Source organism: Mustela nigripes, chromosome 17 (genome assembly GCF_022355385.1).
Source record: "Mustela nigripes isolate SB6536 chromosome 17, MUSNIG.SB6536, whole genome shotgun sequence".
In the NCBI taxonomy this organism is placed as follows: Eukaryota; Metazoa; Chordata; class Mammalia; order Carnivora; family Mustelidae; genus Mustela; species Mustela nigripes.
Genome location: NC_081573.1, coordinates 13,875,528 through 13,888,849, shown reverse-complemented (window position 1 = coordinate 13,888,849; position 13,322 = coordinate 13,875,528). Strand labels below are relative to the sequence as shown.

Sequence of the window (13,322 nt, the reverse complement as noted above, 5' to 3'; positions counted from 1 at the left end):
TTCTATTTTGCTGAAAACACTCTTGGCTGTTTTGTTTTTTTTTTTTTTTTTTTTTAGATTTTATTAATTTATTTGCAAGAGGCGCACGCATGTGCATGAGCAGGGCACGAGGCAGAGGGAGAGGGAGAAGCCAACTGCACTCCTCCTGGGCTCTATCCCGGGACCCTGAGGTTATGACTGAGCCAAAAGACAGACGCTTAACAGACTGAGCCACCCAGAGACCCCAGAAAACTCTCATGACTATTGACAGTGTTGAGGACTATTAGAACTGGCCCGCCCTTTTCATTGTTGACAGAAGTGCTCAAGTGCACTTCACGCTTATCACTGCGGTGGGGGTAGGGGCCCTGTATGTGCGCAGGAGCTCTGGATGCTTCCAAGCCCATGGAGGGCTAACAGCAGCTAGTACTGACTGAGCACCTACTGTACGCCCGCTCAGCTCTGAGTGCTCCAGGGCACAACAGCCCCATGAGGTGGACATTAAGCACCCCCTCCTACCAGCCACAGGGCAGTCTGGGAAGTTGGCAAGTTCCTCAAGCTCTCCGTGCCTCAGTTTCCCAATCTGTAAAGTGAGTCAGAGAACTGGAGGGGCAGTGAGGACTGGAGGAGTGGCTACATCCTGCAAAGCCCTTGTTTAGCCAAGTGCCTGGCAGGTGGCAGGCACTCAAGGTCGCCCCTTAGCACCTCTGTTTGCAAGTCGAGGAAACTGAGGCACAGGAGAAGCTAAGTAAGGTGTGTACCAAGTCCAGGGCTGGTAAAGGGAACCTTTTGGGCTGATGGAAGTGTTTCATATCCCAACCTGGGCATGGTGTACCCGCATGTGAACGTGTTGAACTTTACCCCAGAAGACATGCACACCTCACTGCATGGGAGATACACGCGCACTGCTCTCCAGCAGCCTGATTCTGAGTCCTTTTGGCCATTAGAGGGTATCTTACACCACCAGGCATCTTGGTTGAGAGCACAGTATCTGGAGCCTGCTTGCTGTGTTCAAATCCTGTCCTCCCCTTACTAACTGTTCTTAGGTGATGAACTGCTGCTCTTGGTGTCTGTTTTGCCACCTGTAGCAGGGGGTTGGAGTGAACTAGGAACAGGGAACTGCCTTGGCGGTGCCTGGTGCATCGGGGCGATCAGTAGCGGGTTCCTTTGGTGGAATGTGCCAGTCTCCGAGGCGCGGGCTACTCCGTTCCCCGGGGCCACGGAATGCTCCTCTCCACCACACCCCCACCTCCTGTCCCCAGGGCCTGCGGCGGGAGATCCAGGCGCACGGGCCACGGCTGGAGGAGGTGCTGGAGCGCGCGGGTGCGCTGGCATCGCTGCGCAGCCCCGAGGCGGAGGCCGTGCGTCGCGGCCAGGAGCAGCTGCAGGGCGCCTGGGCCGGACTGCGGGAGGCGGCCGAGAGGCGGCAGCAGGTGCTGGACGCCGCCTTCCAGGTGGAGCAGTACTACTTCGATGTGGCCGAGGTGGAGGCGTGGCTGGGCGAGCAGGAGCTGCTCATGATGAGTGAGGACAAGGGCAAGGTGCGCCCGGGCTGGGGGTGTGGGGGCCTGGGGGCGCTGGAGCCGGGGCCGGCCGCTGCCGCCTCATCACGGGCGCCGTGTACCCCCAGGACGAACAGAGCACCCTACAGCTGCTCAAGAAGCACCTGCAGCTGGAGCAGGGCGTGGAGAACTACGAGGAAAGCATCGCGCAGCTGTCTCGCCAGTGCCGGGCGCTGTTGGAGATGGGGCACCCCGACAGGTGAGCGGGTGGGGAGGGGGGATTGGGGCCAGGCAGGAGCGGGGCCAGTTCTTAAGGAATGGTCGGGAAGGATCTGAAGCTTCACTATTGGAAATTGGGACACGCCCCCATTGGACGTTGTGCGGGAGGGGCGCTCACTGCCAGAAGCTGGAGCCCTGGGATTTCAGCATGTGGGTGGGGCCGCCAATGGAGGGGCGGTGCCCAGGGATGTTGGGAGATGATGTCTCAGACTGAGGAGAGAAGGAAGAGCTCAGGACAGGGAAGGGTTCCTTCCTACCCAGTGTCTGGGAGGACGGGAAAGCTGGGAGTGCTATGATTGGGCATAGCCCGATACACTTCTGGTATGGGGCCTCCCTGAGGCCAGGAGTAGTGGCCATATCTGGGAGTCCTGGGCTGGGGTGAGACCTGAGAGGGGGCGCAGGGCTAGACCTCTGTCCTCCAAAGCCAGGAGATGGCCTGGAGCAGAGATGGGCTGGCTGGGGACCCAAGTAGGGAGTCAGCAGCCCCACCCAGGCCACTGGAGGGAGAAGGAGCCTTGAATTTGTCAAGCTTAGGGAAGCAAAGTTTTCCCAGAGTGCTCAGGGACAAATATTGGGTTCACTGAATCCAAGCCTTACAGAAAACAGAGGCCCCCATGAAGGAGTCTGAACTGAAGGATGAGAGGACACACAGACTTACCCCAACAGGGGGTGTCCGGGGGGGGTCACAGCTCTGTGCTGGAAGTCTCAGGGGGTTCCATCCCTGCCCCTCCCTGTCCCCCATCAGTGAGCAGATCAGCCGCCGGCAGTCTCAGGTGGACCGTCTGTACGTGGCGCTCAAGGAGCTGGGGGAGGAGCGCAGGGTGGGCCTGGAACAGCAGTATTGGCTCTACCAGCTCAGCCGGCAGGTGGACGAGCTCGAGCACTGGATCGCGGAGAAGGAGGTGGTGGCCGGCTCGCCTGAGCTTGGCCAGGACTTTGAGCATGTCACGGTGAGCTTCGCTGGTAATAATATTAATACCAGTGGCTACTGCATATGCAATGAAGCTTCTCTGGGCCTCAGTTTCCCCAGCCATAATGTGAGGATAATAACAGCCCCCACCTCCTGGCTCTTCTGGGAGCCCCAAGATTCCCCATAGTGTGAAGTGTTTAGGAAGTGTTAGTTACTATCATGTGCTTATTTTTCTTGTTATTCTTATAGCTACAGCGGGAGCACTTCCCTTTATATCATGACCGCCATGGTCAGCATGATTATTATTACTCTTACCTGCTACAAGATGGCAGGCTGGAGGGGGCTTGGGTGCACAGGACCTTTGCCCATGCCGTGTACCCTGGGGGGGCAGGTGTTGCAGGAGAAATTCTCAGAGTTCGCCAATGAGACGGGCACCGCAGGGCGGGAGCGGTTGGCGGCTGTGAACCAGATGGTGGATGAGCTGATCGAGTGCGGCCACACAGCGGCGGCCACCATGGCCGAGTGGAAGGACGGGCTGAACGAGGCCTGGGCCGAGCTGCTGGAGCTTATGGGCACTCGGGCCCAGCTGCTGGCCGCCTCTCGGGAGCTGCATAAGTTCTTCAGCGACGCCCGAGAGCTTCAGGGACAGATTGAGGAGAAGCGGAGGCGGCTGCCCCGTCTGACTGCCCCGCCTGAGCCGAGACCCAGTGCCAGCTCCATGCAGCGGACCCTGCGTGCTTTTGAGCATGATCTGCAGCTCCTCGTGTCTCAGGTGGGGTGCTGGCGGCTGAGGGGGGAGGTGGGAGTGCCTGAGTGGCATGGCCGAGGGGTGCTGGGCAACAGAGCAGGTGGAAATTAGACAGTGGAGCAGGTGAAAACAGACCAGAGAACAGGCAGAAGCGGGATGATGGTGTAGGTAGAAAACCCACTGATTGCGTGGTGCCCAGAAGTCAGACCGTGTCCGGAAAATGTGGCTGAGTATGTCTTATAGAAATGGGACACTGTTTTCAGTGGAGACTGGGCAGGGCTTCTCCCAGAAACTGTGAAGGGAATCTTATCCAAATCCAGATGAAGAGCCTATAGGAAATTTCGGAGGCTTTAGAGACACATGGTGGGGGGGGGGGGGGGGAGATAGAGATTAGATAGCAGGTCTCTGATGGAAATGATATGATCTTCCTGCAAGAAATTCGATGGGGGTGGATTTTAATGGACATGGTAACAGAGCCAAAAGAAATTGGGCTGTGAATCTGACAGGAGTCGGGAGGCAGATCTGAGAAATCAGATGGAAAGGAAGCTGTGGACGGGAATAGAGCTCCCATGGCCCAACCAGGGAAATTGGGCTGGGGGTCCAGCAGAAAGCAGGAAACGGGACAATCATCTTTATGGGAACCATCCAGCTGACTATTAGGAATAGGGCAGAGAGACTAACAGGGATTAGGTGGCGTGTCTCATAGAAAGAGGGCGGTCACTCCAAAAGAAATCAGGCAGTTGAACCTGTGAGCAATGGGTCTGCTAGAACCCACGTGGCACAACCAACAGAAATTGAGCAGGAGACCCAACAGGAACTGAGTAGCCATTTTGAAGGGAACTGGGCAGTAGGTAGCAATAAGAGAGAGACTCAGCTGTGGGATCACGAGGGGGCGGGCTCCCCGCACCCAGCCAGCCAATGGGGGAAGGAGGGCGGAGCCCGGGCCCACCGAGGGGCTGGGGCTGGACCTGGCTTGTCCAGCAGGTACGGCAGCTCCAGGAGGGGGCAGCCCAGCTGCGGACAGTGTACGCTGGTGAGCACGCGGAGGCCATTGCCAGCCGGGAACAGGAGGTGCTGCAGGGCTGGAAGGAGCTGCTGGCCGCCTGTGAGGACGCCCGCCTGCACGTCAGCTCCACGGCCGACACCCTGCGATTCCACAGCCAGGCCCGTGACCTTCTTTCCTGGATGGACGGCATCGCCAGCCAGATCGGGGCAGCCGACAAGCCCAGGTGCCCCTTCCCCTACCGCGGGCTTCCTACCTGCCACCCCCCAGCCTGTCAACCGTCCCCTGTCCATAAGAAATCACACCAGCCAACACCTGGGGGGCCCCTGGAGGGCACCTGGAGGGGGCAGGCACTGTACTAAATGCTTCATGTGTATTAGGACCCCTTGTCACGCCTGGCCTTGGCGACTCACAGCATAGGGTGAGAAGCCATCTTCTGCCTTCTGGCCTCCCCAGATGCCCTGCACTGCCCTCCCCGTGGGAGGGGGCTGATCTTGGGATAGGGACAGCGATGTGTGGGGCTGTTATTTGTGGGTTAACCTAGCTGGTAGTGGGCACGGACTTATTGCAGATGTGACAGTCTGATGTGAACTGCCCCACAGTGATGGGGACCCAGGGTCTTTCCATTACTTGGCCCTGGGAGTGATACTCAGCTACAGCGGAGGAAAAGATCACGTGGGAGCTTTTGGGGACTAAACCTACACACACATTCTGTCAGCCCGGTAACCCTAACCTGTCTGCCTGTGGGGCTGGGGAACATAGGACAGTGATGTGTTTGGGAAGACAGGAAATTTCGAGAGTGGTGGACACAGAGAATTATTTCCATGACTGTGGGGACTTGCCCGAGTTCACTTACTCAGCAAATACTTACCAAATGCCCACTCTGTGCTAGATGGGGAGCAAGGCCCAGCTGCTGTCCTGGTTCAGCTTACATTCTGCAGGGTGGGCACAAGTAACCCATAAATTAAAAAGCAACTAACATTATTTCAGACAGCAATAAGTGCTCTGAAGGCAAATAAAGCAAAGTAAAGGGATGCGGGGCTCGTGGGCAAGGCGTCTCCGAGGATGGGATGTGGGCATGGAAACCTTGATGAAGTGATGGTGAGTTGGGTAAAGTTTTGGGGGAAGGGCTTTCCAGGTGGAGGGACCATAAGTGCAAAGACCCTGAGGTAGGTTGTGGTCATGCGTGCTTGAGGAAGAGCCAGACCATCCTTATGGTTAGATGGGGCTTAGCATAAGGTCACTCCAGATACCTTGTGGGAAGAGTACGGTGAGAAAAGGGTAGAAAGAGGTGGACCAGCCAGGAGGCCACTGCTATAATCCTGGTGAGAGGTGGAGTGGCTTGTGGCTTGCTGCAGTCTGATGGTTGTAGAGAGAGGGAGAAGGGATTCATTTTAGGAATTAACATCTTTTCATTTTGAAAAATTTCAAATATACCCAGAAGTAGCAAGAACAGTAGAATGACAGCCCCCACCCCCACGTGCAGAGTAAACATCCGTCAATATCTGGTCCTTCCTCTTTCATCCGTATCCTCCCCGACTCCCTGCCTCCCCTCGCTGAGTTCTTTTAAAACAAAACCTCAGGTTTCACATCATTTCACAGGGTACTTTCACGTTATAAATATACAGTGTGACTGATGGATTAGCTTCAGGGGCTGAGAGAAAAAAGAAAAGACGAGTTATGGATGAATGATGGGTGAATTTACTGAGCTGGAGAATTTCAGGGGAGGGCATTTTGAGGAAATAGGAGAGAATCAGAGAGATCATTCTAGACATACCAAGTCTTAGGTAGGCATCTTATAATGCGGGACCTTCAGAAATAAGTTTGAATCAAAAAAAAAAAAAAAGAAGAAGAAGAAGAAGAAGTTGTTTGGACATAGTAAGTCTTATAAAGCTATATTTGCTGACTGGTGGAACCTTCAGGAATTTCGGATTTGTTTCGGACATATGAGAGCTAAGAACAGTCCAGTGGTTATATAACACAAGCCACAAATGTAAGCCACATAGAGAATTTAAGATTTTCTTGTAACCACATCAAAAAAAGGGTACAAAGAAGCAAGCAAAAAATTAATTTTAGCAATTCATTTTATTTAACCACGTAAGCCCCAAATATGATCACTTCAACATATAGTCAAAATTCAAATTATTGAGAGGTGCCTGCCTGGCTCAGTTGGTAGAGCATGTGACTCAACTCTTGATCTTGGGGTCATGAGTTCAAGCCTCACGCTGCGGGTAGAGCTTAAAAATATTAAATATTAAATATTTAAAAATATTTAAAAAAACATAAAAGTATTGAGATATTTTACAGTCCTCAAAATACGGTGTGTGCTCTACATTTCCACACATCTCACACATCTCAGTTCAGACCAGCCACACTTCCAGGGCTGGGTTGCTTATCCGTGTCTAGGGGTGACCTAGTGTTTGGTTAGCACAGACATGGAATGCTCAGATCACTGACTGGTCTTCAGAGGCATAGCTTCAAAAAAATGAGAACAAAAATGGACCTTGAAGTCTAAGGTTAGAATCATCAAAGTGTGACATTCTAGCACCTCAGCAAAAGTTGGAATCCCTGAGAACCTGGTCCGAGAAGGTGGGTGTCCTGTCCCAAGACGCTCAGGGAATTGGGCTCCCCGGAAGTTGCATCTGTCATGGTGGCCGGGGGCGCTACCTGAGACTCAGATTCCTGGCCCCCGACCACCACCACCACCACCACCACAGGGATGTGTCTTCAGTGGAGGTGCTCATGAACTACCACCAGGGCCTGAAGACGGAGCTGGAGGCCCGGGTGCCCGAGCTGACGGCCTGCCAGGAGCTCGGGCGCTCTCTGCTGCTCAACAAGAGTGCCATGGCTGATGAGGTGGGCAGGGGTGCTGGGGGGTCCCCCTCTGCCCTCCCTGCCCATTGCAGTGGGAGCCCCCCCTTGACACCTTTCCTACCCTTGCGCCACTCACAGATCCAGGCACAGCTGGACAAGCTGGGAACCAGGAAGGAAGAGGTGTCAGACAAGTGGGACCGCCATTGGGAATGGCTGCAGCAGAGTGAGTGGGGACCCGGACACAGAAAGCCAGAGGGTGTGGAGGGCGAGAGAAGACAGCTAGCGCCCTGTGAAGGGTCCCCATCACTCTTACCCCGATGTCTCCCCTCAGTGCTGGAAGTGCACCAATTTGCCCAGGAGGCTGTGGTGGCTGATGCCTGGCTGACGGCCCAAGAGCCAATCCTGCAGAGCCGGGAGCTGGGCAGCAGTGTGGATGAGGTGGAACAGCTTATCCGGAGACACGAGGCCTTCCGCAAAGCGGCTGCCGCCTGGGAAGAAAGGTTCAGCTCCCTGCGGCGCCTGACCACGGTCAGCACCCCAGATCCTGCCCCAGCCACCCCCACACCCATCCTTCTATGTGTGACTCGGCACTGTGTTGAGGCTGAGACAGATCCTTACTGGGCTCCCGGTCCAGTGGGGGAAGGAGGAACACCCTTGTCACCAGTGACAGCCCAGGGCTGGGATGGGGGAAACACAGGGGGCTGTGGGAGCCCAGAAGCATTTGTCTTGGTTTGGGAAGCTCTGATCTGAGACTTGAAGAATGAGAGGAGGTCCTGGGTTGGGGGGACATTCAGGAAGGAGGTGATAGAGTCAGATAGGCACCTAGAAAAAGTGATGATTTAGGCTTAGGTGATTTTTTTTTTAAAGATTTTATTTATTTGACACAGACACAGCAAAAGAGGGAACACAAGCAGGGGGAGGGGAGTGGGAAAGGGAGAAGCAGTGTTCCTGTATTTGACAGACAGATCACAATAGGCAGAGAAGCAGAGAGAGAGAGAGGAGGAGGAGGAGGAGGAGGAGGAAGCAGGCTCTCCAGGAGAGAACCCAATGAGGGGCTCGATCACAGGACCCTGAAATCATGACCTGAGAAGAAGGCAGAGGCCTTAACCCACTGAGTCACCCAGGCACCCCGGATTTAGGCAATTCTTAAAAGAACACTATATGCCAAGGAAAATAGGAATTAAGTTTCCGGCAGGGAAAAAGCATGGGCTCAGGCTCGGACAACCTTGCTTTTTTAGTAATAGAAACTACTGAACTGTGCAGGAAGGCAGACAACCCACAGCGGTCTTCCCAGACCACCCCCCCTCAACACACACACACACACACACACACACACACACACACACACACCTGACCCTGGACGGACGGACACACACACATGCACCCCACCTGACCCTGGCCCTCTGTTCCCAGATAGAGAAACTCAAGGCGGAACAGAGCAAGCAGCCCCCCACCCCCCTGCTGGGGCGCAAGTTCTTTGGAGACCCCACGGAACTGGCGGCCAAAGCAGCCCCCCTCCTGCGGCCAGGGGGTTACGAGAGGGGCTTGGAGCCCCTGGCTCGCCGGGCCTCGGACACACTGTCGGCGGAGGTGCGGACCCGCGTGGGGTACGTGCGCCAGGAGCTCAAGCCTGAGCGCCTCCAGCCGCGCATCGACCGGCTGCCGGAAATCCCGGGGAGGGTGGAGCCCCCGGCCCCGCCGTCGGTACCAGAGGATGTGGCGGAGACCCCGGGGCCCCTACCGGTGGCAGAGCAGGTCCGGCTGCGGCCAGAGCGCCAGGAGTCAGCTGATTGCGCTGAGGAGCTGCCCAGGAGGCGGCGACCGGAGCGACAGGACACGGCGGATCAATCCGAGGAGGCTGCGCGGAGGCGAAGGCCAGAGCGGCAGGAGTCTGCGGAGCACGAGGCGGCACACAGCCTCACCCTGGGCCGCTACGAGCAGATGGAGCGGCGGCGTGAGCGGCGAGAGAGGCGGTTGGAGAGGCAGGAGTCCAGCGAGCAAGAGATGCCAACCAGAGGAGAGCTGGCCAAGGGGTGAGGCCCCCGTATGCCCCGGGGATTGAGGGAAAGGGGATGCAGAGTACCTGGAGCCTTGCAGGCCCAATGGAGAGGGCTTATGAGGCTCCAAACTGCTTCAGATACTGTCGTGGTATGGGTTTTGCAGAGGGGTAAGCTGGGGCTGAAAGGGGTTAGGAGAGGTGCCCCTTGTCTCACAGCTAGGTGGCCTGGGCAGGAATTTTGTTCTCTCTGCACCTCAGTTTCTGTACTGGGCTAGAGGTGGGACCATCTTCTCCCTGAGCAGAGATAAGAGCCTTTATTGCAGTCTATCTCAACAGGGAGCTACTGTCATCTGCATTCTGTGAAGCCTCAGAAAGGCCAAATCACTCAGTTTGGGTGAAGCAGGACTGGAACCCAGGCCTTTTAGACCTCAGGGTTAACCAGTGTGAGGAGGGGATTGAGCCAACTGGCTGTGTCCCCAGAAAGAGGCATTTGGTCAGATATGTTTTGGAGACAATGACTTCTTGACTTCTTTTTAATTTTGTGTATCATGAGCAGTTGCCAGTCATGGCCCAATTATCTATGGTGTATAAGGCAAGCATCTCAGAAAAGCAGCTTGCCCAAGCGACCAGGGGCCTTGCATCTCAGGTGCCTCCAGCCAAGCAGGTTGGTCCCTGGGAGAGGGCATCCCAGTTCCATTGGGTCTTTTGGCCTCCCCCTCCCAGGAAGGCCACCCTAGCTGACATTGTGGAGCAGCTGCAGGAGAAAGAAGCAGGCCCAGCGCTCCCTGTTGGGGTAAGTTGAGCCTCAGGATGGGGGGTGGGGAATGGGGAACCCTCTCCACCCACTGAGCAGGCATCAGGACCCAGAAGCACCAGTGCCTAGACCTGCTTTCCCCAAATCTGAGTCCTGCAGAGATTCTCAGGGGGTGATGGGGAGATCCCCCAGATGCCTCCCACAATCTGAAAATTTCTCCTTTAGAAAGAGAAGGCCAGCAGCCTAAGGAGACTCCTACCCCCCTCTACACACAGACTGCACACTCTTCCCACATCTGTCCTGGGGTCTCAGATATCGTCACAGACAGACAGACAGACACACACACACACACACACACACACACACACGTCCCAGATTCCTCCTACAGACAGCTGGGATACCAACCTCCCTGCACCCCCACTTCCGTAGATCTAGTGCTTTCCTCCCCAACCTTGAGAGCGATTCCAAACCTAGGAGTCCTGACAGTCTCACTCCCAACACCGGGGGGGCCCCCTAAAAGTTAAGACTCCAGCCCTGAGGTCCTCCCATACTCGCCTCCAAGACAGATGGGACCCCCAGACCCATGAATCCCCCGGAGAGATGGCCCCAACAGCCCCCCTATGGACAGCACCCCTCTTCCCCCTCCCTTCACACAGCCGTCGCTGCCTCAGCCTCGCGAGCTTCCCCCAGGCCGCCTGCCCAACGGGCTTGAGCCGCCCGAGCGGACACCTCGGCCGGACCGGCCGCGGGCGCGCGACCGGCCCAAGCCGCGACGGCGGCCGCGGCCCAGAGAGGGTGGTGAGGGCGGGGGAAGCCGGCGCTCGCGCTCCGCCCCGGCCCAGGGCGGCTCCGCCCCCGCGCCTCCGCCACCGCCCACTCACACAGTGCAGCACGAGGGCTTCCTGCTGCGCAAGCGCGAGCTCGACGCTAACCGCAAGTCGTCCAACCGGTGAGCGTGTGGGCGGGGTTTCGGAAGGCGGGTCCCAAGCTCAGCGTATCCAATAAGTGACTAGATGGGGCCTTGAGGAGGGGGGTGGTACTAAACGTCAGGGAATCCGTCGGGTGGTGGGAGTAGGAGGGACCTGAAGGGGGTGGGGTTAATATCAAGCACTCAAATCTATAAATTGGAGGCGCGGGACCTAGAAGAGTGTCCAGTGGGCGAGGGGGTGGAGCGTAGGTGGGATCCGGATCGGAAGAAAATGTTCCGAGTGCAAATAAGCTGCAATCCAAACTCATAGCAATAAATTCAGGAGTTAACTAGAAATTAGAGAAAGTTGGATTGTGGGGTCCAGTCTACATAGTTCCAATGGCTTGTGAGGTGGAGCCTGGAGAGGTCATCCAACCAATGAATGGGGTGGGGCCACCCTCGAAATTTCAAATTGTTGGAGTGGGCAGAAGAGGTTTGAAAAGGGGCAGAGCCCGAGGTCTGAGGTCTGAGGTTGGGGACACATGTAGATGTCCAAAGAGAGCCCAGCTCATGGTTGTCCAAGCCTTTTAATTAGGAGGCAGAATCTGGGGAGAGGTGCAGCCAAAATGCGAAGCGCTGACCAACAAGAAGATGGAGGCCTAGATATAGTGAAATGGAAGGAACAGGTTGAAATTTTGCCATGAGGCAGTCTTTCTTCCTTGCGGCAAGGCCAAGGTGGTCATAAAGAGGCACCTTCGGTGTATTTCACTCTAGAGAGACTCCCTCCTCCGCTGAGGCCTTGGCTGAACGGTGAGACAGGAATTCCTCATTCCAGGCACTGGACCAGTAGATGTTTCAGGGGATTCCATGGTGGCAGGGAGGAGTGGCAAGGAACATGCCTGAGCAAAGGCTTATGGAGAAGATAGCTAGTCTTGTCTCCGGGAAATTTCAGCATGGGGGTGTGTGGGGTGGGGGTATGGAAGGACTACCCCAGCAGGCTTGGAACCAGGAGTCTTAGATTCTCCCCTCAGCTCAGGAACAGACATAGGAATATACCCCAGACATAGGGCCCGACTAAGACAAAAGCCCAGAGGAAGGAAGGGTCAGGCCTTTTCAGCCATGAAGTGTGTTAATGAAGAGTTCCCAGGCAGAGTGCTGTGACTCTGCCTTGAGCCCCATATCGTCGCCCCAGGTCGTGGGTGAGCCTGTACTGCGTGCTCAGCAAGGGGGAGCTGGGCTTCTACAAGGACGCCAAGGGCCCGGCGTCTGGGGGCACACACGGCGGGGAGCCACTGCTCAGCCTGCACAGGGCCACCAGCGAGGTGGCTAGTGACTACAAGAAAAAGAAGCACGTCTTCAAGCTCCAGTGAGCCCCCCAATGGGCAGGAGGGAGGGATCCGAGGCCCAACTTCCCCCTCCCAGCAATACCCTGCTCCCCTGGAGGCTAGCTGGTGGATGGGTGGGCTGGGCCCCTGCCCCAGATGCCCCAAGTCCTCTTGTCCCCTCCTACAGGACCCAGGATGGCAGCGAGTTTTTGCTCCAGGCTAAAGATGAGGTGAGATCTGGTCCTTTCTCTCCCATATCCGGACCTCAAGAACTACCTGGTTAACTCGTTCCTGGCCCAGAGCAATGGAGCTGTGAGCCAGAAACACAAACCAGAGTCACCAGGCTGTGACTGGAAAGCCCACTGGGAGTGAGAACCCAGAGGAAGTTCTTAACCTATATAGGGAGGAGGGGGGACAAGGAATGGGAAGGCTGCCTGGAGGCCCCAGAACAAAGTCCTACCTCCTTGTCTCAGCCTCTGAGAGGACATCAGACAGATAAGAGGTGGGAGTTAGCTGAAAAGGGATGGTACAAGCAGAGAGAACTGCCAAGGGCAGAGAACCAGAGGTGCTGAAATGCAAAGCATTAACTGTGCTGGTGAAGGGTTCAAAGAAGGATCCTAGGAAGGTTCCCAGGGGCTGGATCTCACAGAGCATTGTGGGCCATTTGGAGGAGGTTGGAGTTTGTCCTAAGGGCACTGGGGAGCCATGGCAGAATTTTGAGCAAGGTTGGGGAGGGAGTGATGAAGTTTACAGTGATGTATAAGAAAGATCTCCCTGGTAATATGCAGGGTAAACTAGGGGAAGGGAACCAGGACAGGGACCCACGTGGGGACTGCACAAGGCTGGACCCCAGCTGACCTGTGGGAGGGGAGGAATTGGCTGAGAATGAACCTTGGGACTGGGGCTAAGGAGTAAGGTCAGGGGAGGAGGAACAGGAATGGCGATGGTTTAAAGAGACGTTGAAAATAATAATGCTTGTTATTCATCCTTACAAGAAGCTCTGGAGTAGGCCTGTATTCTCTCCATGCCTTCTTATTTTTAAAAATAGTTTTCCATTCTAGGGTTCTTGTGAGAAGTAAGTAAGCTGATACATACAGAGCCACTT

The 13,322-nt window shown here is 55.8% G+C and overlaps 1 protein-coding gene across 7 annotated transcripts in view; it reads left to right on the top strand.

Moving 5' to 3' along the window:
• SPTBN4 (spectrin beta, non-erythrocytic 4) overlaps nucleotides 1–13,322 on the top strand; it is a 71,381-nt gene that overhangs the window by 56,701 nt on the left and 1,358 nt on the right. For 5 of the 7 annotated variants that reach the window (XM_059382624.1, XM_059382623.1, XM_059382622.1 and 2 more), the window contains 13 exons: nucleotides 1,239–1,517; nucleotides 1,607–1,737; nucleotides 2,503–2,707; nucleotides 3,059–3,439; nucleotides 4,400–4,644; nucleotides 7,136–7,274; nucleotides 7,371–7,455; nucleotides 7,564–7,760; nucleotides 8,646–9,265; nucleotides 9,955–10,024; nucleotides 10,642–10,934; nucleotides 12,085–12,258; nucleotides 12,405–12,447. In XM_059382624.1, the coding sequence (XP_059238607.1) occupies nucleotides 1,239–1,517; nucleotides 1,607–1,737; nucleotides 2,503–2,707; nucleotides 3,059–3,439; nucleotides 4,400–4,644; nucleotides 7,136–7,274; nucleotides 7,371–7,455; nucleotides 7,564–7,760; nucleotides 8,646–9,265; nucleotides 9,955–10,024; nucleotides 10,642–10,934; nucleotides 12,085–12,258; nucleotides 12,405–12,447 (2,862 nt within the window). The other 2 variants (XM_059382627.1, XM_059382626.1) reach the window with 2 other exon arrangements.